This window comes from Heteronotia binoei, chromosome 13, assembly GCF_032191835.1.
Source record: "Heteronotia binoei isolate CCM8104 ecotype False Entrance Well chromosome 13, APGP_CSIRO_Hbin_v1, whole genome shotgun sequence".
Classification (NCBI taxonomy): domain Eukaryota; kingdom Metazoa; phylum Chordata; class Lepidosauria; order Squamata; family Gekkonidae; genus Heteronotia; species Heteronotia binoei.
The window spans coordinates 60,792,087-60,815,618 of NC_083235.1; the positions used below are offsets into that span (position 1 = coordinate 60,792,087).

The 23,532-nt window shown below is 48.2% G+C and overlaps 1 protein-coding gene across 16 annotated transcripts in view; it reads left to right on the forward strand.

Annotated features, from left to right (window-relative positions):
• RBFOX3 (RNA binding fox-1 homolog 3) overlaps positions 1–23,532 on the forward strand; it is a 509,742-nt gene that overhangs the window by 460,389 nt on the left and 25,821 nt on the right. For 7 of the 16 annotated variants that reach the window (XM_060253332.1, XM_060253333.1, XM_060253334.1 and 4 more), the window contains 7 exons: positions 10,592–10,849; positions 12,055–12,195; positions 12,909–12,962; positions 14,694–14,786; positions 15,874–15,934; positions 16,335–16,388; positions 16,855–16,987. In XM_060253332.1, coding sequence (XP_060109315.1) covers positions 10,625–10,849; positions 12,055–12,195; positions 12,909–12,962; positions 14,694–14,786; positions 15,874–15,934; positions 16,335–16,388; positions 16,855–16,987 — 761 coding nt within the window. In that variant the 5' untranslated portion in view covers positions 10,592–10,624. The remainder of the gene's footprint in view (positions 1–10,591; positions 10,850–12,054; positions 12,196–12,908; positions 12,963–14,693; positions 14,787–15,873; positions 15,935–16,334; positions 16,389–16,854; positions 16,988–23,532) is intronic. The other 9 variants (XM_060253337.1, XM_060253330.1, XM_060253335.1 and 6 more) reach the window with 6 other exon arrangements.

The following is a 23,532-nucleotide window of genomic DNA, read 5'->3' on the forward strand; positions in this document are numbered from 1 at the left end:
TCCTTTTGTTGGGGATGTTGCAGACTATCTGCTTGCTGATGTTGCAGCTGTGGGATATCGCAGAGCACCTACTGTTCCTTCGCCACTGACCGCCCCCCCCCCCCCGCCGATCTGAAAAGATTTATTTATTGCTGTCCATGAGCCATGTAGATTAGCAAACCCACCTTCCTTCTCCAGAGATGTGGAAGGCAACTCTAGTTAAGGACAGCTGTGGGAATCTGAAATTGCAGTCCTACTGAAACTTTTGCCTGTCCTTCACATACCATCAAGGGCAAGGAAATCTGTTGCCTGGGGCCTTTGTGATATAGAAGGGATGAATATGTTATGCAAATTACCAGGTGCCCACTATTGACCTGGACAGTCCGGTATTTTCACTGCATGTCCAGGAAAATACTGAAAAAAATACTAGATATTTAAAGCAGGTGTGTCAAACATCTGGCCCATGGGCCAGAACTAGCTCACCCAAGGCTTTAATCTGGCCCCCGGCTCTCTTCTCTCCCCACTCTTCACCCCAGCCTCTGCCTGTCCTCATCCTTCCAAGCTGCCTGTGAGTGCAGAGAGCAGAGGATGGGGGTGCCACACCTCCCTCATCTTCACTGGCTTCTGCTGGAGTTATTTCTTGAAGTTTGCTGGTGGGTGTGTGTGTGTGTGTGTGTGTGTGTGTGTGTGTGTAGCTTGCTTGCAAACATTGTGCTTCTAATGGAGGCTTTTCTCTTGTGTTGATTGAGCTAAGACTGGATGGTCTGCTAGAGTTCTGGGTTGTCAGTATTAATCTCTGTCCCTCCATTCTTCTTGGGGTAGTGTTTGTTTAATTAGCATTTCATTTTTGCCTGGGCTGTCCAGGCCATGGCTCAGTTGAAGAGCCTCTGCTTGGCTTGCAGAGAGTTCCAACTTCTATCCCTTGTACTTCCAGTTAAGAGGAGAAAGCTGTGGTTTATCATTAGAAAGACTTCAACCTGAGTCTCCAGAGAGCTGTAACCACTCTGAATTGACATGGCGGGCAGAAGCTTGCAATGCCCAGCCATTTAATGTTTTCCCCTGGGTCCTCCTAGGCCAGCTCAGACCAGCTCAGACCATGACAGCAAGCTGGCAGTACAGGGTCATCAGCCTAGTGCTACACTGCATCTTTAGTTATGTTTGTGTCCTTTTATCTTCGCTACGTGATGTGATGCTGCGCCAGAGTCGGAAACAACTGTTGCTTGCACCTTTGCCTTTACTTTTACCTGGCATTACATTTTATGGCACACAAGGCCCAGCCTGATAAAGTCCCATCTATGTAAGATCTCATTATGACGAACGGCAGCCATGCTTAGTGTGTTTGACATCCCTAGTTTAAAGGTCTGGTATTGTTTAGAGTTTTCCTAAACAGTTAGTGAAAATACTGGACTTTCTGGGTCAACTGGCCACCTTACCAAGCCCAGATAGTGAAGCACACCGTTTGGGCTTGGAGGAAACAGGCAGCCCAAGCACAAAGGTGGTGGCGGCGGCTGCTCCTCCCAGAACAGTGCTCTGTGTTCACTCTGGGAGAAGACAGCATCAAGCCTTGGTGTGTCCAGTATTTTTTTTTTTAATCTGGCAATCCTAATTGTATGTGGTCAAGTTACCACATCCGAGCAAATGCTAAGGTAAGGTATTAGTAATTATCTGACCACAAATTTTGTTATCATGGAGTTAATTTTTAAAGATAAGGAGGTATGCAAACGGTGGGTTTCCAAACTGTGGCTCTTTCACACATATTGTGTGGCTCTTGAAGCCCTCACCACCCCATCAGCTGGCTTGGAGAAGGTATTTGTCTCTTTAAATCACTTCTCCAAGCTTGGGGAATGCAATTAAAGTTGCTTTCTTTCTACCTCTTCCCTCCCCAATTTCTTTCCTTCCTTCCTTCCTTCCTTCCTTCCTTCCTTCCTTCCTTCCTTCCTTCCTTCCTTCCTTCCTTCCTTCCTTCCTTCCTTCCTTCCTTCCTTCCTTCCTTCCTCCCTCCCTCCCTCCCTCCCCCCTCCCTCCCTCCCCTCCCCCTCCCCTCCCCTCCCCTCCCCTCCCCTCCCCTTCCCTTCCCTTCCCTTCCCTTCCCTTCCTTTCCCTTCCTTTCCCTTCCTTTCCTCCCTCCCTCAAACATCTGACATTTATTCTATGTAGCTCTTATGTTAAGCAAGTTTGGCTTCCCCTGGTACCTACCATCCATATTTTCTACGGAATCCTGACTTTCCATTCAGAATACATATATTCTGTGCTAAATCCTGAGCTGTTTTTAAAAAGGAATTATGTAGACCCCTCACCATTACCAGTTCCACACCCTAAATGGGTGGCTTATCAAACATTTCTATCACCAAGAAGTAGGACCTGTCCAACCTAATGTACAGTTCAAATAGCTACCTGAGGCGGTAGAATATTTTGGAAATCCTAAAAGGAGAAATACAGTTATCCCCTTCAGACTTTTGAGCATATGAACTCAGGAGGCTCTTGTGTGTTGAGTCAGACCAATTGTCTCTCTACTTCAGTGTAGTCAACTCTGACTGGCAGTAGCTCGCCAAGGTTTCAGGTAGCAACCTTTCCTACCACCTCCTCCTTTTATCTAGATATGCTTGGGATTGAACCTGGGACCTTCTGTGTATAGATCTGGTGCTCTACCACTGAGCCACAGCCTACTCTCCCAAAGGGGGGAAAAACCGAGTCTGAGATGAGAAGGCATTTTCGTCCTCCTCTTTTCCCTCTGGTTTCGCAGCCTCTTTCTAGTATTCCATGAAAGTGGCTAGAATAAAACTGCCTAATCATGTATGGGGCAGGAGAAAGGGTAACCAGTGGGGGGGGGGCCAGTTCTTCTGTCTCTCCAGAAAGAATCAAAATCCATATTATACCTTAATTTATTAGGACCAGCCAGAATGACACAAAACATTGTGCAAGCTTTTGAGCTCCCCAGAACTCTTCATCAGGGCAGGAGTAAGGAAAATTAGGAAATGAAGGTGGGAAAAACCCACAGATTTTCCAAGTCCATATCTTAAGACGGTGTCAGCTGCTGCCAGACTCACAGACAGATACATTGAAATGGAAGTAACTGAGGAAGTGTGCATGCACACTGTTATGTCTTGAAACATTAAGGTCCGCATGGCGAGCGCTACAGAGGAGACCAGGGGAAACCCACGGGTCCCCGGATGTAGCTTGCGAGACGCCCCGCCCATCAAGATCTGTGGCGAGAGTTTAACTAGCCAGGATTGGACTAGTCAGACTGGGGGGGCAGTTCTGGGAAATGTATATAAGCGGGGCCCGGACCGCGTGCTCTCTCTCTTGTAATGTACCACACGGGGAAACCGCCACTGCAACAGCCGCGGCCCCGGAGACCGCTCCCACTCCCCAAGTAACTCCTAGGAGGTCAACCAGGGAACGCAAGGCCCCCGCTTACTTGCAGGACTATGTGTCCTGAACTAGGTGGGGAGGAGTGTTATGTCTTGAAACGTTAACTAAGGTCCGCATGGCAAGCGCTACAGAGGAGACCAGGGGAAACCCACGGGTCCCCGGATGTAGCTCGCCAGACGCCCCACCCATCAAGATCTGTGGCGGGAAGTTTAACTGGCCAGGATTGGACTGGTCAGACTGGGGGGACATTTCAGGGAAATGTATATAAGCGGAGCCCAGCCCGCGTGCTCTCTCTCTTGTAATGTACCACCGAATAAAGCATGTTGCCTTCAACCCGTCTCGCAACACAGTACATTACACACACAAAAACTCATACCTTTAATAAAACTTTATTGGTCTTAAAGATGCCACTCAGACTTTGTTCTACTGCTTCAGGCCAATATGGCTGTCCACCTGTGACTCTAGTTTAATTGTTGTAGGTGCTGGATTGCAACACTTCCATTCTGGGGAGAAGAAGCAAACAATGAAGGGTAATCTCATTTGAAAAAACAGAGTCCAACAGGGTCCAAATGTTCTTTTCAGCCTCTTCTGTTCCAGAGTTTTGGAACAAATTGTTCTGCTAGTTCCAGCTCTGACCATTTATATAAAAAGGTAATGGGGGCAGCAATTGAGAAACCTGAGGAAGAAACACAGTCTCTGTCCCCCACTCCACCATCAAGCAAAGCGGGAAGAAAGGGGTAGTTAAGAAAACTGGGAAGTCACCTGAGCTGGCTCAGTTTTCAAAATAAAGTTCAGGAGATGGATAATCTGTGAGCTCATCTCCATTATCATAATATGGTAGTGTTTACATTACAAGCTCCTGGCTCTCAGCATACTGGAAACTCATCATATGTTTCCCATCTATCCAAATGTTTTCTGAATTCACTACGTGGATTTTGTTATTTTTTTAAAATGAAATTATTCACACTAAAGCTTTGGGAAGAGATGACATACAAATGTAAAGACTTGCCAAGATTGCAAGAATCTGCATGATACAATCTTGAAAATTACAGCTTTATTTTAAAATGTTTCAGCTAGCTTCTAACCCCAGGGGTGGCCAAACTTGCTTAACATGAGCCATATAGAATAAACGTCAGATTTTGAGAGCTGCAGCCACAAGACATGAACATCAGATGTTTGAGGGAAGGGAGAGGTGGAAAGAAAGCAGCTTTAACTTTAAAGGCATTCTCCAAGCTGCAGGCTTGGAAAAGCAATTTAAAGAGAGAAATGACTTCTTCAAGCTAGCAGACAGGACGGTGGGGGCTTCAAGAGCCACACAATATGTGTGAAAGAGCCACACATGACTCACGAGCTTCAGTTTGGTCACTTCTGCTCTAACCCATACCATTGCAGGGAAGAGGTGTTTGTTTGCTGAAGACATGGGATAAGACTAGACCAGACAGGGGCTCCAGCAGTCAGAAACAGGAGCTTCATTCAGTATAATAATCAGCCATTCCCATCCTGTGGCCACAATCCAAGGAGATTCCCCTGCATCATGTGTACAGAAATAGAGATATCCTATTGCTGTGTATGGAAATCAAAAAGCTCTATGCATCCACTGAACTGTATTTACCATAGCCAGAGTGAAAGTTCTCTTCATGGGTCTGGATCATGGCCCACTGCAATCACCACAGTGAACTTTTCCAGTTGAATGTGATGCTGAAACCTCACTCCCCATAAAAAGAAATGCCTTCCAAAACCGGATGGTGCATCTGTGCCAAGTACATGGAGTGCACAAATCACATACGTGTTGTGAATTAGCACACAGCGCATAATGTCGATTCCAGAAGCTGAAATTCTTTTTCCCGCTAAAAATTCCCAAGCCTTTTTCTTTAACTTGAAGGAGTCACTGGCAGCGTGGCCTGCTTAGCATGAGTTAGGGATTCTTTGTCCCTTTTCTGAAAGGGTCCCATCTTCTCTGGCACTCCCTTCCCCTCCCCCATCCCTGCTTTCTTTCACCTGCTGGGAAAACGTAATACATATTGGATTGTTCTGGTGCCACCTGATGCTACCTTTTAACAGTTTTATTCTTTGGATTAGGTGTATCTTTTGCTGTTGACCTCCTTGAGCTCTGTGAATTCAGGGAAGGGGGGTATATAAATAGAAATAGAAATAAATAAATTAAAACATTATGAACTGGTTCAAATCATTCCTCACAGATTGGACTCTTAAGGGTTGCTATTGGAAACCAATGATCATCAGTGCGGGACCTCACCTGTGGCATTCCAGAAGTTCAGTTCTGTCCCTCATGCCTTTTAATCTGCATGCCAGGGCAACCCAATGTGGTGCCCATTGCAATGGTGCCTGGCGACATCTCTTCTGGTGCCTGCCAAGTGCTTTTAAGAAGTGGGTGGGGCCAGGTAGGGCTTTTGTCCAGCAAGACCTCTGATTGGCTATTGGAGATTTGACTGGCTTTGCAGATTATTTAAAATGTTGCTTTAGTAGCAGATACCACCACAGCATAAAGATCTACGCTGTATTACGGAAATTAAGATGTAGCAATGATTTTTGGATTTTATACGGTTCCACCTCTTGCTGCATCCACCATGCTGTGTCAGAATTCCAAATGTGCCAAAATGTTGGGGACTTCTGCTCTATGGTTCATTTGGAGCTTTTGAGGTTGGTTGTCTTCAATATGTAGATGATAGCCAACTCTATATACCCTTATTCGGGTTATATGGTGATACAGCAGAAGTCTCAAATCACTGCCTGGCTGCTGTGGTGAATTGGCTAAGAGCGAACAAACTGAAATTAAACCCTGGAAAGACAGAGGTGATGGTGGTTGGGAAGGCAGAGATCCTGAAGAACATTGTGCTCCCCGCTTTTGATGGAGTTCAGCTGACCTTTGATGACTTGGTTAAGAGCCTTGAGGTTATACTGGATCCATTGTTATTGCTGGAGAAGCAAATTAATGCAGCTGTACAAAAGACCTTCTCCCAACCCAGCCTAGCCCATGATGGCTAGCCCTCACCTTGATATAGCTGATCTGGCTCCCTGCCACAATGACAACCAGACTAGACTACTGTAATGCGCTGTGCATTAGTCTCCCCTCAAAATCAGTTTGGAAACTCCAGTTGGTGCAGAATGCTGCAGTTCAGCTATTATCAGGAGCTAGATGGAGCATATGTATTACTCCCGTTCTAGTCGCTCCACTGGCTGCCCATCTATTACAAGGCTCAATTTAAAGTATTGGCTATTACATACAAAGCCCTTCATATCTGTGCAACCACTTCTTCCCCTATGCACTAACCACATCAGCTTTGCTTATCTGAGCAAGGCCCTTTGCAGGTGCCAGCTCTGCAAATGGGCAGACCCACCTTCTCTGTTGTGACCACCACCTTTTGGAATGGCCTACCTAAAGAGGTCAGGAAGGCTCCCACTCTCTGGGCTTTCCATAAGCTATGAAAAACTGAATTATTCAAGGGAGCTTTTCTGCGTAGGCCATAGAGTTGTACTGTACAAAATAGTCACAAAATTACTTAGATAAATTATTAGGGACTGTGGACTGTACTACTGTCTGTGTTTAGCTTACTAAAACAAGGATCTTACTATGTAATTTCTGCACCCATTTAATGTGCCACATAAAGACTTATTACTTGCTTCGCTTGTTTTTAGATTTCTGATGGGTTTCATTGTTTATTGAATACCCCATCCTGTTGATTGCATTGACTCACTCTGTGGAATCTACCTTGAGTTCAGGTTTACAAGGCGGACTATAAATGATGTAAATAAAATAAAGAAATGAAAGAAACATTTAAAAGAAACTATCTGGGAAGCACCAGTACTGCCCCAGCAGAGAAGCCTAATTTGGGATCCTGAGGTTATCTCTTTTCTGGCACAGCACCAAGCCTGTTCAGTGGTTTCCTTTCCAACAAGCAAGATGATCGGCACAGTGCTGCCTCGGTATTGGTGCACCTATGTTCTCCCACACCTACTTCCCAGAATACCAAGTGCTGGCATGGGACAGGAAGAATCTGAGTAGTGCTTGAATGATTTTGCCAATCTGAAAATGTTTTCCTTGTGTTCTATATGTGTTTCTGTTACTGCTGTGTTCCTTGTAAGAGGGCTTTCCAACATCCTCCAGTCAGCAAGGGAATAAAACAGGCTATGGACAAGGCCTGGGGTGGAAAGGTTTCTCTCCTCCAGCAGGGAAAGCTGCCTACCCAAGCCTGTCCCACTGTGTTCTTGCTTTGTCATAAATTAACCACACACACAATTAAGGAGCCTGTCTCTGCTCCAGGAGCTGCAGATGTATTTCATCCCAAGAGAGAGAGAGAGGCAATGCTATGTGAGGGCTATAAAGCATCTGAGAGCAGCATTTGGGCTCCAAGCAGAGGGGTTTGTGGCTGTTTGTCAGCATAAGGAACAGGGACATGATGTGGCATGGGAGGGGGGGGGGCAAAGGGGAGCAGTGAAGTGTGAAGCAGTGTGTTTGTGGGCAACTGAGAGAAACTGTAATTGAAGAGGAAGAGGGGCTGTAAGTGTGAGAGCTCCTGGAAGGAGCTGTGAGTGTGCGGCCTTCCTCAGGGCAGCAGTATCATGTCACCCACCTAAATCTTCAGGATTGTCCCCATTACATGGATAGTGTCTGTACCACCAGCAGATAAATGTGGCAGCAGCTAGTGACTGGGGTATCACAAAAAATCCACCACATGATGTGAGCAGATACACACATGACTCTCATATGGAGCAGCTGCTGTACAGAGAATGTTTCAAGCAGCTTCCCACATGGCAGTCATAACTGGTAGAAGTCAAAGATGGCCGGGGGTGGGGTGGGGCTGGCGACTGAGCCTTTGCCAACTAACCTATGCACAATCTTACCTTGCCACAGCCAGTAGGGAGAAAATACTGCCCTAGGGCCCATGCCACTAATATGCCAATAGACACACAAAAGCAAAGCAATAGCACAGCTGTGGAAAGCATATTTTAATACCAAGGAAACAAGCTGCAAAAGAATCAGAAGAAGGCGCAGCAGGGGCAGAGGTCACTGTAATGACCTTTTCCAGGGCCATTTTTCTACCAGTCTGCCTCATCCTCATACGTGTGCATAGATAGGTAGGAAACCCTGGTTTAACAGGTAACAGAACTGCTGAAACTGTCAAGAAGTCTGTGCATCCCTTCCTTATTCCTTCCAAGGCTCTTTTTCAGTCTCCCCCTTCAGTTTCCTCAGAACTATTTTATTCAAGAAGCATAGCACCATGTGGAATTAAAACTGGCAAGAGGTTTTAGAATAACTTGAGGAAAACTAATAATCTTTTTAAAATGTTTTATATGGGGAAACGTAATATGAATTCAGACATAAAAAGCCAAAAAAATTACATGCTAACATAGCTAAAATATTGACAACAGGGGGATGGGAAATGCTGTAGGTCAGGAAGTAATGTTTTTAGAAAATTGCCTAATGCTTGTGAATGTAGTTCTTTTCTCCTTTCAACAGTACTAATCCCTGCCACAGTGCAAACTGGTACCAACAGGTACACCCCATGTTTCCTTTGCACTTTCTTTTTCTCTCTCCTGCTCTTTGAAAACTGCTACACTTTTTACAGGAAGAAAGATCAGTGTCAGGTTCTGATATAGCGCCGTCAGAAATCCAGAGCTTTTGAATAAATCAGCAGCATTTTCCTTATCATTTCAAGATAATCTAGTTTACCAGTTTGATCCCAGTTGGAAGCCAGAAGTGGAGAACCAGGTTGCATGTGGAAGGGAGACACTGAACTGGATAGCAACCTGATCAAACTTGGGCTTCCATACACATTTCAGAGTAAAGGTTGTCTTCATTTAGAACTTTACTGCTTTTAATCTAGCAGGCTTGATCCTGTAAAAAAATGCCACAACTATGCTCATCGTTTTAAAAAAGCAAGTATTGTTCCTCAGATCTTACCTAGGTCCTTTTTCAAATTCTGTCCAGTTAACCACATATTCATTTATTTTGATTTATAGCCCCTTCCCTGTACAATAGGGCTCAAAGTGGGGTATGACATTCTTTAAAACATTCAATACAATTAAAACATTAAATGATTCTATAATGCAATAAATAGAGTAAAATAACAACCGAGACAGCTAATAGATGGTGTAAAGATATCCGTGCAAGAAAGGGGAGGGGGAAGGGAGGCAAATCTAAGAGAAAAGAACTGTTGCTGCCCTCAGTCGTAGGCCTGGTAGAACAACTCCATTTTACAGGCCTTGAGGAACTGCATGAGATCCTGCAGGGCGTGGATCTCACCCTGCGGAGTGTTCCACTAGGCTGGAGCCAGGACCAAGAAAGCCCTGGTTCTGGTCGAGGACAGCCGGATATTCTTTGGGCCAGGGATCACCAAACAGGTTGTTATCACTGGAGTGTAATGCTCTTTGGGGGATGTACCAGGAGAGGCAGTCCCCAAGCAATATTACACTCTCTACTTCTGGAAGAAGCAAGACCTGGAACTGTGCCTCCTGCTGCCTGGAAGCCCACTCTGACTGAACCGTTCTCTTGACTTCCAGCATTTGATTTCCCCCCTGCCGGCTGGAAATTGAAATGCCACAGGGAAACATAAGCAAATTGCTACCCCTTCTGACCTCCAGGGATATACCATGTCCAGGCTGGGTAACATTCCTTGTGCTTTTAACTTAGCCAGAGAAGCTGGTGTCCAGTATAGAATCCAGCAGCCTGAAAATATATGCTCTCCTTTAAAAAAAAAAAAAAGTCTCCACTCAAAGAAGCTGTTAAAAGAAATTACAATGTGTGGGCAGTGCTTGGTGCAATCTCCGAAGGAGCTGAGAAAAGCTTCGTGTCTTCCCCAGCATCTTCTGTGTGCCTCCCCTGCCTCCCAGCAGGCACCTCTCTTCACTTACCAGGCCCCTTTTCTCCTTTAATTTCCCCTTTGCTTGCCAATAGATTTCAAGTTTTCTAAAAATCAGGAGAACTTGGTACATCCAAAGATCCTCAATTTGCTTCAGAGTTATTTTTTCTGGGCTTCCAAGATGCTGAATTTGTACTACCACTTTTTCTTTCACAACCCAGCATTGACTGTGGTTTGTAGAACATACTTTGATTATAGCCCGGAGCTAAAATGACTGTGACAGAAGCTCTCAGACATATCTGTGTTGGCCACTTCCAAAGAGGAGTTGATGACCAAGTTTACGATTGCCGTGACCAAGTTTACGATTTCTCATGAAGTTTTAGGTAGTGAGTAAGCGTGTTTGTCTCATTATGTATCCTCAGGGCAACCAGGACGCCACGGCTCCGCCTGACGCGATGGCCCAGCCCTACCCTCCAGCCACATACCCACCACCCCCACAGAACGGCATCCCTGCAGAGTATGCTCCTCCTCCGCCACACCCACACCCAGCACAGGATTACTCAGGGCAGAGCACAGTACCTGAGCATGCCTTGACTCTCTATACGCCAGCACAGAGCCACTCTGAACAGCCGGGCACTGACGCCAGCACGCAGTCCATATCGGGCACACAAACAGTACCGGTAAGAGTTTCTGTGTGAAGACAGCCTGAAAAGGGGATCCGCTTTGGCAGGGAGAATGCCTGGCACTTGCAGGGCACTTGTGGAAAGCAAACTGAACAAGGAAGAAGGAAGGCAGGTGTGTCTCTGCAAGAATGCAAAACAGAAGCAAGGGGCTGGAAAATTCATGCCAAAACTTGGGTGTTGAAACCCATGGAGACATTTCAGGTAGATGGAAATGGAGGATAGGGAGGCCTATCAGGCAGCACTACTTGACAAGGGGGTGGTTTGAAGCAGCAGGCCACACTCCATCTCTCTAGCCGTCTTGTCCACAGTACGACTGAGACTCAGAGACAGCAGGGAAATGATGGGCCAGCATTCAGATGGGGGAGGATTGAAACAATAGAGGGCTTGTGCTGCAGGAGGCAGGTCTGTTGAGGCTATTGTAGCACCCTGCTGCCCCCATGGGCATTTGTGGCTCAGCACTTAAGTTTCCTGGCTCCCCTCTTGTCCCTAATCACTTGTAATCTACCTGCTTGGCAGTTTGCCAATCCTATCCTGCCAATGATGTGGTTGTAATGCAGCTCGGCAAGGAAGTGCTGAGTGAGCAATTCCCAGCTGCTCCTCGGTCCCTGAGTGCCAGGCTGGCTCTGTGCCACAACGCAGCAAGGAGAGCAAGCTCTGGCTCCCCACATGGCAGGCAGGCAGGCAGGCAAGCCTCCATGGGAACTCAGAGCCAGGCAACCGTTTCTCCCCATCCACAGATGCATTTGCTCTGTCCCAGTCCTGATCCCACGGTCTCACATACACTGTGCTCAGCATTTATATTGCACTTTTGGAGTGCCTCACAATGAACCTCACAACAGCATTATAATATAAATTAGTAGCATTAAGCATTACAGTTGGAGTTGAAGGAATAGCGGCTTACCAAAGACCACTTAGTGATCAAAAAGAGATTTGTCCTAAGGACTGACTTACAGGCTCTCCATTCAGGCTCTGTACATCATTCAAGGTTTGGAAGTCACATTCAAGCATGAACACTGAGGGCTGCCCCTAGTCAGACTTAGGGGGCTGATATCCCCATCTAAACCCATCTGTGATCAGCAGAACCCACTCGCTAATACCTGTGCGCATATTTGCCCATTGCAAGGTGTGGGTAAGAAATATGCACCTACCCAGATACTTGAAACAGTGCTGAAGTCATGGTAGAAATATGTCCCCTCCCCCAGCAGACAGATGAAGCGGCACAGACAGACAGCCAGACGCTACACCCGCCGGACAGTGGCTCCGATAAGCAGCAGCCAAAACGGTTACATGTGTCCAACATCCCTTTCCGCTTTCGGGACCCTGACCTGCGGCAAATGTTTGGGGTAAGTCATGTTCATCCACACATACGACATTCACATGCATGCCTGCCCTCAGGAGGTTGAGAAGGTACCCTGGCAGTGGCAAAGACAGAATCAATGCTGTGGAGATGGAGTGCTGTTCCCAAGCTTGTCCCCAAGCCCATGCGTCCTGACTGAGCAAGTTCTGCGTAGTTCCTTTGCACACCAGCTAATACCCACTGGGTCTGCCTTGCCGAGCCACGGGTAGGATGCAGGGTCTCTCACTCTCTTCCTTCCCCTCAAGATTTACTTTCGCTCCTTTGTTGAGCTACACCGTGGTAGGAGCTCCCTCCTTTTCTCGTTACTCTGGGCCCCAGCAGATCGACATGCCTTATCGGCTAAACAGGTTTTAAACTGAGCAGCTCTCCCTGCCAGAACATGAAATGCACAGATGATGCTTAAATGATGAAGTAGCCACCCTGTGGCAGATGGGCTCTCAAGGGATGGAGGTGGGACCCGGTGGCCAATTTGAACATAAAAAAGAAGAGGTATTATGTCTGAGTATGGTGACAGATCAAAGTGTTTCTGTGTGGGCTCCTTACCTTCTGTGAATGGCCTCTGATTCCAGCAGCTGCCTGAGTGCAGTTCTCAGGGAGAGCGGATAGATCAAAGCAGATGAGTTCAGAATGCCAAAACAGGGTGGAAAGGGAATGTTTGCCTGGGTTCCGTTTTCACCATCCATTTGCCCTTCTTTTCAGCAATTTGGAAAGATCCTGGATGTTGAGATCATTTTCAATGAACGTGGCTCCAAGGTGGGTTCAACATGTTGGTATCTGGTAGGGCCTTGATTTCAACATGGGCGCCTCTTCCCAGTGGGCAAGCCTGCCCTCTCAGTTCTTCACTCTGCCCCACTCACTCCTATCCCTCCCGTTCTCTTAGCCACTTCCTCTCAGCGCCTCATTTGCCAAATTTGTATTAGCTACCCCTCCCCACCTGCACAACTCTGCAGCCATGGTTTAAACAGCATTTTGATATGAACTTTCCACCTTAACACTGATGTGCAGAATTTATGGTACTTATTGTACAGGTTTTGCGTTCTTCCAATTCTAAATTCATAACAGCGTAACTTTTTAAGATGATAAACTAGCAGCCACAAGCTTATATAAAAATAGCAATTCAAAGCAGGAGAAGAACATTCGATCGTGGTGTAATGAGTAATCATTCTCACAGAAGAAAAGCAGTATTTTACATACGGCAGCTTGGCACGCAAGGCTGAAGGTTTCAAATACGAGCGTGGTTATACAGTTGCCTTTTTTTTTTTTTTAAGAAACAAACACCAAAACATTTTTGACATGGCCTGAATTTTATTTCCCTGCAGGTATGAGGTATTCAGAGTTTGACAGGATTTCAAATTCCTTCCAACTGGTAAAGAACTCTCAGGAAAAGACAGATATCTATTACAAGGAGTCTCGCAGTGCTGTGAATGCACTCTCTCTTTCATTATGAGCAGCTGTAATAGATCAGCAAACTGAACGCTCGCTCGTATATACTACAGCCGCTGGCTGGTCACTCTGTCTCTGCTGCCTCAAAGGAACAAAGCTCCATGCAGCTGGTTGCCTGATGTGGAGGGAGTGGGGAGAGAGACTGGTCTGCTTCTGTCTCAAGCAAATGAACACCTAGCAAAAGGAAGCTCTTAGGTGCAGACAGTTTTCTTGCCATGCTTTCTCATCTGCCTCTCCCCACCCCCCCACCGCATACACACAATTGCACTTCTTCTCCTGCTAGAAAACAAAGTGTTGGCCCTACAGCCAACGCTTGTGATAGAAGCAGCCTTGTAAAGTGTCCAGCTTCAGAATACTTTTTTTCTGAACCGAGGGGTGGGCAGGGAACTGGCTGCAGTGGTTTGACCAGTCTGTGGATATAGCATATACTAGTGTTGGATTTGCTAATATGCGACAGCCGAATATATATTTAAAAGGGAGTCACCAGCCCTGATGCACAACACTGTGAGCCTCTTTTCCAAGCCTTGGTCAGCTTCACTAATGGCTCTTAGTCCCATTAAAAAGTCTTCCTATGACCTCCTTTCATTTTCCGAAGAAATGAATCCAGGGCTAGATGGATTCCATGCAAGCACCAGCACTGCAGTCCAGAACTTGCCTACATCCATTGCCCATTTCATTCAGGAGTAGTAAACACTCTACCCTATCTTGACCTGCAGTTATCACCTCTTAGGAAGCTAGTGTCTGTCTTATTCCTCTCCAGCCTTACCCTATTCCGTTCTCTTTCCATTGCCCCTTCCCCCCAGTCCTTGGGGTGGTTTGGGAAGTCCACATCCTGCCTCTTCTCCCAGGCCCTGGGAGTTTCTGTCTCTGCTGCTCCTTACTCACCCCTTCTCTCTGTCCTGTCCCTCCCTCCTGCCCACCCCCCTCCCTCTCTCTCTCTTCATTCTTTTCTCCTTCTCCTGTCTCTTGCCCTTCCCTTCCCATCTCTCTCTCTCTCTCTTTCTCTCTCTCTCTTTTTCCCTTTCTCTCCTCCACTCACAGGGTTTTGGGTTTGTAACTTTTGAAACTAGTGCAGATGCCGATCGGGCACGGGAGAAGCTGAACGGCACCATCGTAGAAGGACGCAAAATCGAGGTGCGGCCAAGTGCACTGCCTGCTCTGCTTCGAGCACTAGAAGCCACGTGTGCTCTCCTCCACCCCACCCCTCTTGACCATTCCTTCCTCTTGAGCCTCACAGGACAAGCAGGCGGGCAAATGGATGTTGCATGCCTTGTGCTGTTGATGCCCAGAGGGTGAGAGGGAGGGGATGCAGAGTGGAAGGGGAGGAAGGCGGAATCTCTTCCACAAGCAGCTACTGGTGGGGGCCCCTGGCATTCAACCTAAAGGAAGTAAGGCCAAGCATCCCTAACATTTCCCCGATTAAGAAACCAGCTGTAGCAGCCATGGGCTTGAGATACCTAAGCTGCGTAGGGAAGGTTTGCCATTTGGCTGCCGTGCTTTCCTACTTCATGGATGCTTTTATTTAAAATATTAAGCGGTGAATGTAAATACTGCAACGGAGAAATGGCTTGGTTTTGTCCTGGAGCAGCCAGTGTGGCCCTTCTTGCTTCTACTAGGCCATGAACTGCTGCATAAGGATCATGCCTGTTTTGTAAGGTGTTCCTGCCAGAGTTTCTTAGTTATAGTAAACCAGAGCTGTGTGGAAGGGAAGAAGTGCCATGTTTTTCCAGACACTCTCTTTCGCTCGATCTCCTGCCATTTTGCTCCGGGGTTTGGTTTCTTATGTCCTCTATTGTGTGGCGTTGCATGGTCTGTCCAGCAACTGGTACTTCCACTGTGCATGCAGCCTGGGCAAAGCCCTGCATGTTACTTGTGACTGTGACACAGGGATTGTGTAGGGGAAAGTTTCAGGAATGTGGCAAACCTATGGGGGGTTTTGAACTCTTTTGCATCTTGTCCATGCTCTGCAAGGGGTCCCCAGCTGAAAAGGGACGGACATTTTGAATGAGGCAGAGATCCTAAGACAGGAAATCAACAGGCAGTGGGGTTAAGAGGCAGAGCATCTCCTGTGAGGATGAATTTGATCCAGGATCCCAAATGATGTTTGTGAATCCTGAAGCTTTCCTTGTGTTACCAGCCCCAGATCTCACCTTTTCTATCAGAAAGAGATTTGGTTCAAATCCTGTCCATCACACACTTTCTCTGCTCTTTATCTACCCAGGTCAACAATGCCACAGCACGGGTAATGACAAACAAGAAGGCAGCCAATCCCTACACAAACGGTAATGGGTTGGGGAGGGCAGAACTGGGGAGTGGGTGATTTCTGTGAAACTAGCAGTCCTTTTTATATATGTGTTGACCTCCATTTCTGGAGTGGGGACTGTCTGCTGGGAACTGAAGGGGCTACGAAAAGTGCAAAATACGTATTGCTGGGGAGCCTGGTTTTGTGATAGATTCTGAGAGACTGAAGACAAGCTAAAGAAACTGACCAAGCAGTCCTCAGCCTCCATTTCTAGTGGGCCTGACATCCATTCTGCCCCAGGGTCTGGGCTTTTGTTTTCTTTCTTCCCAGTTGGTCAGGCTGCCAGCCCTTTCTCAGGCATACAGGAAGGAGGGATGGAAAGAGAGAGCAGGTAGGACTTAAGGAGTGTTTTCATGTCTCCTGGGTTTTTCCCCCTCTAGGTTGGAAGCTGAACCCTGTAGTGGGCACCGTCTATGGCCCGGAGTTCTATGCAGGTAATGTCTGGATTAGGCCAGGTCCTTGGGCAAGAGTTGTTCCTTAGGGAGCTTGGGAAGGCCACTGAGTTTCATAGCAAATGCTAATTATTCCTTATTTCTAATATGCAGCTGCTGGTAAAAACTAGGGGGAAAGTAACAGGGGGATTGATGGACAGAGCAGAACTGAGGCATAGTAATGTTTTGGTGACACTGCTTACCTCTTGTTGCGGGGCCGTAGAAGGGAGTGAGTGGAGCAGGAGGATTCAGAGTGGAAGGATTATTTCAGATCTGTGCATAAGACTGAGATGGAAGAGAAGGGTGAGATGTGTGTATTAGCTTCTTAGCCCATTGGAATATGTCTAAAGTCCTTTGTCAAGGAACCACCTGTTTGCCTGCCCCACAGGAATTAGCATTAAATGCTTAAATGTGTTTAGGATTATTCCTGGCCGATGCTCACAGAAACTTCTTTCTTTCTCTCCTGCAGTGACAGGTTTCCCATACCCAACCACAGGAACAGCAGTAGCGTACCGAGGGGCACACTTACGGGGAAGGGGCCGCACAGTCTACAACACGTTTCGGGCGGCTCCCCCGCCACCTCCCATCCCCACTTACGGAGCGTGAGTATTTGGTAGCAGCTGGGCCTTTCAGTGGGGGTGGGGTGAACCACTTTAGCCATCGGATTGGCCATCAAACTCACTGGGAAATGGCCTGGTTGGCCAGTACCCTCAAGGGCTTTCGGTAGAGAAAGCCTGCCCCCTCTTGAACTCCAGGCACCTCCAGGACCTGCCACCCAGCACTCACACACTCCTGCGACACCAGCTTGGCCCCTTCCCATCTGCCTTCCGCACTCAATGAAATGGTATTGGTAGAGGTGAAGGGGATCGTCTGGAAGAGCGATGCCCAAAGCCTTGCAGCTCAGGCAGGCAGAAGAGCTCATCTCAGAAAGGCAACCCTAACTTCCTAGTACAAGCCTCAGTAAATCCTCCTTCTGTCCTCCCTGCTTTCCTCTTCCTCCCCTTCCTCCACCTCCTTCTGCTTCTGCCCTTCCTCCCTTCGCCTTCCATCCCACGGCGTCATCTCTTTTCCTCCTGCCCTTGCAGTCAGCCACTGCTCAGTGGCTGTACTCAGCCCTTCTAATCACAACAGTCCTCCTCCATCCCAGGCACATTTTCCAGCTTGCTCCTTCCAGACCATTTATCATTGGGCTTCCAGGATGGTGGGGCGGGGGGGGGGGACACACTCCAGCCCTGCCTTTCCCGTCATTTGCTATGTGGCCCCCTGCCAGAGGACAGGGCAATGGGACCAGAGTGTCACTTCAAGTAATTCCTTCTCTCCTAACTGAGGCAAAAGTGCATGATGGGAGTTTCGCTTCTTGGGGATGTCGGGAAATACTTTTATTTGTCATCTCTTTGTGTGCGTAAGATGAGAGAGAGAGATTTCCCACCCTTCTTATTCAGTGGTTACATTTTAGTGGCAGCCTACAAGTTAACATCAGTGAAGAGTTTGAACAGAGAAGTTAGAATGAATTTATATGCTTTCCATTCTAAATTAAGTAAAATGTCTTTGTTTAACTTCGCTAAGGCTACAGTTCTAAGGACACTTTCCTGGTAGCAAGCTTCACTGAAGAGACTAGAAAGAGCTGAGTAGCTCTGCTCAGGATTGCTCCCCAAGTGTGGTATTAAAGTGCCATTCTGTAACTCCATATTCCTACACATTGCAATATGACTGATCTGTTTACTTAAAGCAAGTTAAGTCTAATTTATAAGTAAGTCTAATTTATAAGTGGGACATACTCCCTAATAAGTACGTTTGAGTTTTCGTTCTCTGACAGTACAATCCTAAGAACACTTTCCTGGGAGTAAGACCTCTTGAATGGAGCTAATTAGGATTCTGAATAGACCTCTTAGTTCTTAGGATCAAGCCTGAGATAGTCTAATTGGAAGTAACTCCCATCTGGCCAGTTCATGGTTTGTGAACTGAAGTTTGTGGCAAGTCAACAGCTGCACACTTTCTATGAACATCCTCCAAGGGTGCATACAGCTATGCTGCTGCCAGAAAAAAGAGAGGTGGCCAGCAGGAGGAAGAAGAGGCCCAGTCCCTCTCAGCAGGGAGAAGTGGAGGGTGAGCAGGTGGCCTCTTGAGGAAAGGCTCCCCTTCCTCAGGATGCCATGGGTGGGACATGAAGGCAGGCCGTCTCCAAGAGGTCACTCTCCCAACAGTGCCATCCAAAGGGATATGTGGAAGCCCCAGGAAGCAGCCACTCGCCTCATCAGCGAGATGATTGCTGTGGGTGGCCAACCCTTCTCCCTTGTAGAAGATGCAACCTTTCACTAACTGCTCACTTGGTAGATTGCTCACTTGGCTCCCTGGTACTCCATCTCCTTGCAGAGGACCATGAGGCAATGAGCCTTGCCCGCCATGCACCAGATGATGGTCAAGGCTCAGCTTCCCAAAGCGCAAGGGAGAACTATGCACTTCATGGCAGACCTCTGAAGCAGCAGCAGCACAGTTACCTCTCCCCCACCAACCATTGTTGGCAACCAGAGGACCTCTTTATCCAGACTGGAGAGCCAGTTTGGTGTAGTGGTTAAGTGTGCGGACTCTTATCTGGGAGAACCGGGTTTCATTCCCCACTCCTCCGCTTGCACCTGCTGGCATGGCCTTGGGTCAGCCATAGCTCTGGCAGAGGTTGTCCTTGAAAGGGCAGCTGCTGTGAGAGCCCTCTCCAGCCCCACCCACCTCACAGGGTGTCTGTTGTGGGGGAGGAAGGTAAAGGAGATTGTGAGCCGCTCTGAGACTCTTCAGAGTGGAGGGTGGGATATAAATCCAATATCTTCATCTACCTCACAGGGTGTCTGTTGTGGGGGAGGAAGGTAAAGGAGATTGTGAGCCGCTCTGAGACTCTTCAGAGTGGAGGGTGGGATATAAATCCAATATCTTCATCTACCTCACAGGGTGTCTGTTGTGGGGGAGGAAGGTAAAGGAGATTGTGAGCCGCTCTGAGACTCTTCAGAGTGGAGGGTGGGATATAAATCCAATATCTTCATCTACCCCACAGGGTGTCTGTTGTGGGGGAGGAAGGTAAAGGAGATTGTGAGCCGCTCTGAGACTCTTCAGAGTGGAGGGTGGGATATAAATCCAATATCTTCATCTACCTCACAGGGTGTCTGTTGTGGGGGAGGAAGGTAAAGGAGATTGTGAGCCGCTCTGAGACTCTTTGGAGTGGAGGGCAGGATATAAATCCAATATCTTCATCTACCTCACAGGGTGTCTGTTGTGGGGGAGGAAGGTAAAGGAGATTGTGAGCCGCTCTGAGACTCTTCGGAGTGAAGGGCGGTATATAAATCCAATATCTTCATCTTCTTCATCTTCACTTTCAGGGCATGGCTCAGGCCCCAAAAAGGGGCAGTCCTGCCATTGACTACAACATGGTTCTGCTCCATGCACATGTGATGGAAGCAGGCCACATGGTGTAAATATCACTGCTGTGATACATAATATCCTGAGAGAGTGGGTGAGTGGCAGCAATATTGTCTGTGGGTACAGACAATATTGGACACCAGTGCCAATATGGTGGAAGAGGTGAAGGCTGTGTGCCTCAAGGGCATCATCTGCCAGGTGCAGATGCTTCAGCTGGTGGTGAAGGATGCTCTGGGGCTGGGTAGCACCATCAAGGCTAACCGGGATGCTGCCACCTTCAAGATTTGTTTCTTGCTTGAGACCTGCCAGTGCCTGGCTGCCCACTTCTTGCACAGCATCAAGTCTGCCTGTTTGCTGCACGAGAGGCAGGGGGATGAGCCTGAATACCAGCTCATCCAGGAGGACCGACTCACCTGCAAGAACTCAACCTGCACCATTATTGCTCATTTGGTGGAGCAGAAACGCGTGGTGCAGCATGTCATCTCCTCCATGACCATCTTACACAGGGAAGAGGAGTTCAGCATCATCTCCAAAGGCTGGCTGACCCATTTCCAAATGGTGCATGTCCTCAAGCCCTTCCAGGACACCAGCAACATGTTCTGTGCCCATATGGCCAGCCTAGAGCAGGTCATCCCCCTGATTCCATGGCTGGACTTGGCTCCAGCATCTGCACTGGAGCTTGGACCAGAGGGGACAGCTGCTCTCCTACATGTCAGGACCTTGGCAGAGAGGTTGCAGGTGAGCATCCCTACCAAGTTGCATCCTCTCTTCAAGGAAGGGGAATTCAAGCTGGCCTGTATCTGTGATCCCCAGATAAAATGAAGCATTGCTCTGTATGAAGAGTTCATAAAGTGGAAGTGTGAGCTCGCAAAGATGTCTGGAGGCTACAAGTGAACAGAAGTAGCCAGAGGGAACAGAGGGTGGAAGAGGCTGGGGTGGAGGGGGGAGCTGCAGCCCAGCACTGCCTCAAAAAGCCTAACTTGGGAGAATCCCCACTGCTGGTTCTCAGTGATGAACAGGGAAGTCAGCAGCGTGGGAATGCCAGGCATGCAGTGGCAGAGGAGAAGGTGAGGGAGTACCTTGCTGAGTCTCCCAAGCCTGCCAACACCAATTCTCTGGAATCCTGATCACACAAGGCTGCTATCTGGCCTGACCTCATTTGTGTGGCTATGAGTCTCCTCTCCTGCCCTCCCACCTGTGTCCAGCATGGACTGGAGTTCTTCCTCCTGGGAGATATTCTCAGCCTCCACCGCATCAACCTAGATCCAGTCAGGGTGGATGAGTTGACTTTCCTCAAGATCAGCTTCCCCCTGCTGGATTACCCATCTCTGGACTTCACAGGGCAAGATCCAGGCCTCCTGTCATCCTCCTCTGTATCCCCCAGTTCCTTTTCTTCTCTGAATGATCTGACCTGTGAGTTGCACCCCTGGCATTTGGGTGGGAGGATAGCTGCTTTTGCCAGGTGGGGATGGGCTGGCCCCGCACCCAGCCCTTTCTCACTGAAATCCCCCCAATGAGAAAATCCTGGATACCCCCCCCCCTTTACTTTTACTGTTGGTGTTTCCAGAGAAAATCTTCACCCAACACCTACTTCATGAAGGAACATCTATCTCGTAACACAACGCCAACCTCATAGAACAACACCCACTTCAGCAAACATCTACCTTCAGGGCCGGTGCATGGGAGTTGGTGAACTAGGCAACGGCCTAGGGCACCGGCTCCCACAGGGGCACTTCCCTCCCAGCACGATCAGCTGTGCCCCTTGGCCCCTCCGATCCCACCTCCCCACCCCACCCGGCGTGATTGCCTCAGCCCTTCTGCTCCCGCCTCCCTCCCGGCGCGATCAGCTGCGCCTCGGCCCTTCTGCTCCTCCCCCTCACCCCGCCAAAGCTCCCCCGACCCCCGACTTTGCTGCTGTCACGCCCTCCCAGCGTCGGCAAAGTCAGGGGAGGCAGCGAATGCGCTCAGAGCTGGTGGCTTTGAGCTCGCCTGCTGTCTCCCTCGCAAGGTGGTGGGGGGGTGTTTCCTGGCCCTCTCCCGCTTTAAAGTGGGAGAGAGCCAAGAATAGGGGGGGCTGCACACTGCGTGTGACCTGATGACGTCACTTCCAGTGACGTCATCGGGCTGTGTGCGCTATGCGCACAAATTATGTGAAAAAAGGATGGGGGGCCGATTTCAGCCTGGGGTGCTGGAAAGGCCACCGCTGGGCCTGTCTACCTTAAGAAACATGTGCCTGTACAAGCAAGCCCCTGTTGGATTACCCCTTTCCATTGCATTTGTACAATTCATGACAGTGATCTCTTATCTTTACAAAGTGTTCTGCTAATGGTGAATAACCAGAAATTTTGCCTTGGGGTGGGCTGTAACCAAAAGATCTGTGTTTGGCCTGAGGGGGCCTGGGAGCATTGTAGGCATGCCTGACTGGGTTCCAGTTCTTGCCAGGGGTCTCTGCCAAACTGCCGTGGGGTTACTTGGGGGAGCCTCTGTCAAAACTCTGAGGATATCTGCCTTTCTGTCCTTCAGAACCCTCCTCTAGAGACTTGCAGAGGCTACAAGCATGGGGGGGGGGGGGGGATGTTTGCCTTGCTTCCAGTGACTGATTGCTAGGCAGGGGGTCTGCCCAGCTGAAGCTTTCCACAGACTCCCATTATTGCAGCTGTCCTTTCCAGAGAGAGCACTGGGGTGACCTTTTTTGGGAGTCCATAACTGGAACCCCAGAAAAATCATCTATCCCCAGGTTGGAGAGATTGTAGAGCATCAGGTGGCAGGGTAAGGTTCCATGTGAATTAATGTGGGTAGTTTACAGGGGGCCAATTCTATACACTTTTGAACCAGTGCCTAACATTGTTCCCCAGAGAGCACTGAGATCTAGTTCCCAAAACCTTTTAAAAATCCCTGGACCAAGAGAGGCTAGATTGAAAACAACAAGGCAGCAAGCCTTCTCAGCAATGGCCCCCCCGATGGTGGAATCAACTCCCAGAGGTGGTGCGAGCCCTGCGGGACCTGAATCAGTTCCGCAGGGCTTGCAAAACCACCCTCTTTCAGCTCGCTTTCAAGATAGAACCCGACTAAATTGACTTCTAACCATCTTATATATGACTGTCAATTCTAGCACCTTAATTATTAATATATAACAACTGTTTTATCTCATTTTAACCTAATTTAAAACTGTAACTTAATTGTATTTTAATTTGTCTTATTGTATTGATTGTATTTTATTGAAATCATGGTTGTGCCATGTCTGTGAGCCGCCCTGAGCCTGCCTTTGGCGGGGGAGGGCGGGATACAAAAATAAATTTACTTACTTACTTACAAAAGCACTTTCCTGGGGCATTTTCTTTGGGGGGGGCATTACTTGGTCTCCCTCAGTCCAAGATTCACAGAACTTGGAGGGGATATAGAGAAGCATCATGGGGAGGTCTCTAGCTTGCACAGGGCCCATCTATACATTCCTGAACCTATTTCTGTCATTTCCCCAGAAAGCACTTTCCTGGGGGCACCTACTTTGGGGGCTGTAACTCCATAAATCCAATCCTCACCATATTTGGAGGGCAGGTAAAGGAGAGTCATCCAGAGATCTGCAAGTTTGGTGTCTCTAGCACGCCAGTGGGGCACTCTACTGGATCATGAACTGAAGTGGTTCATTTGGCACCTAGAAGTTCATGACAGTTCATGGCTCAAGAGATGTGCACGCTGCAAACCACAAACCAGAGAGCTGGTTTGGTGTAGTGGTTAAGTGTGC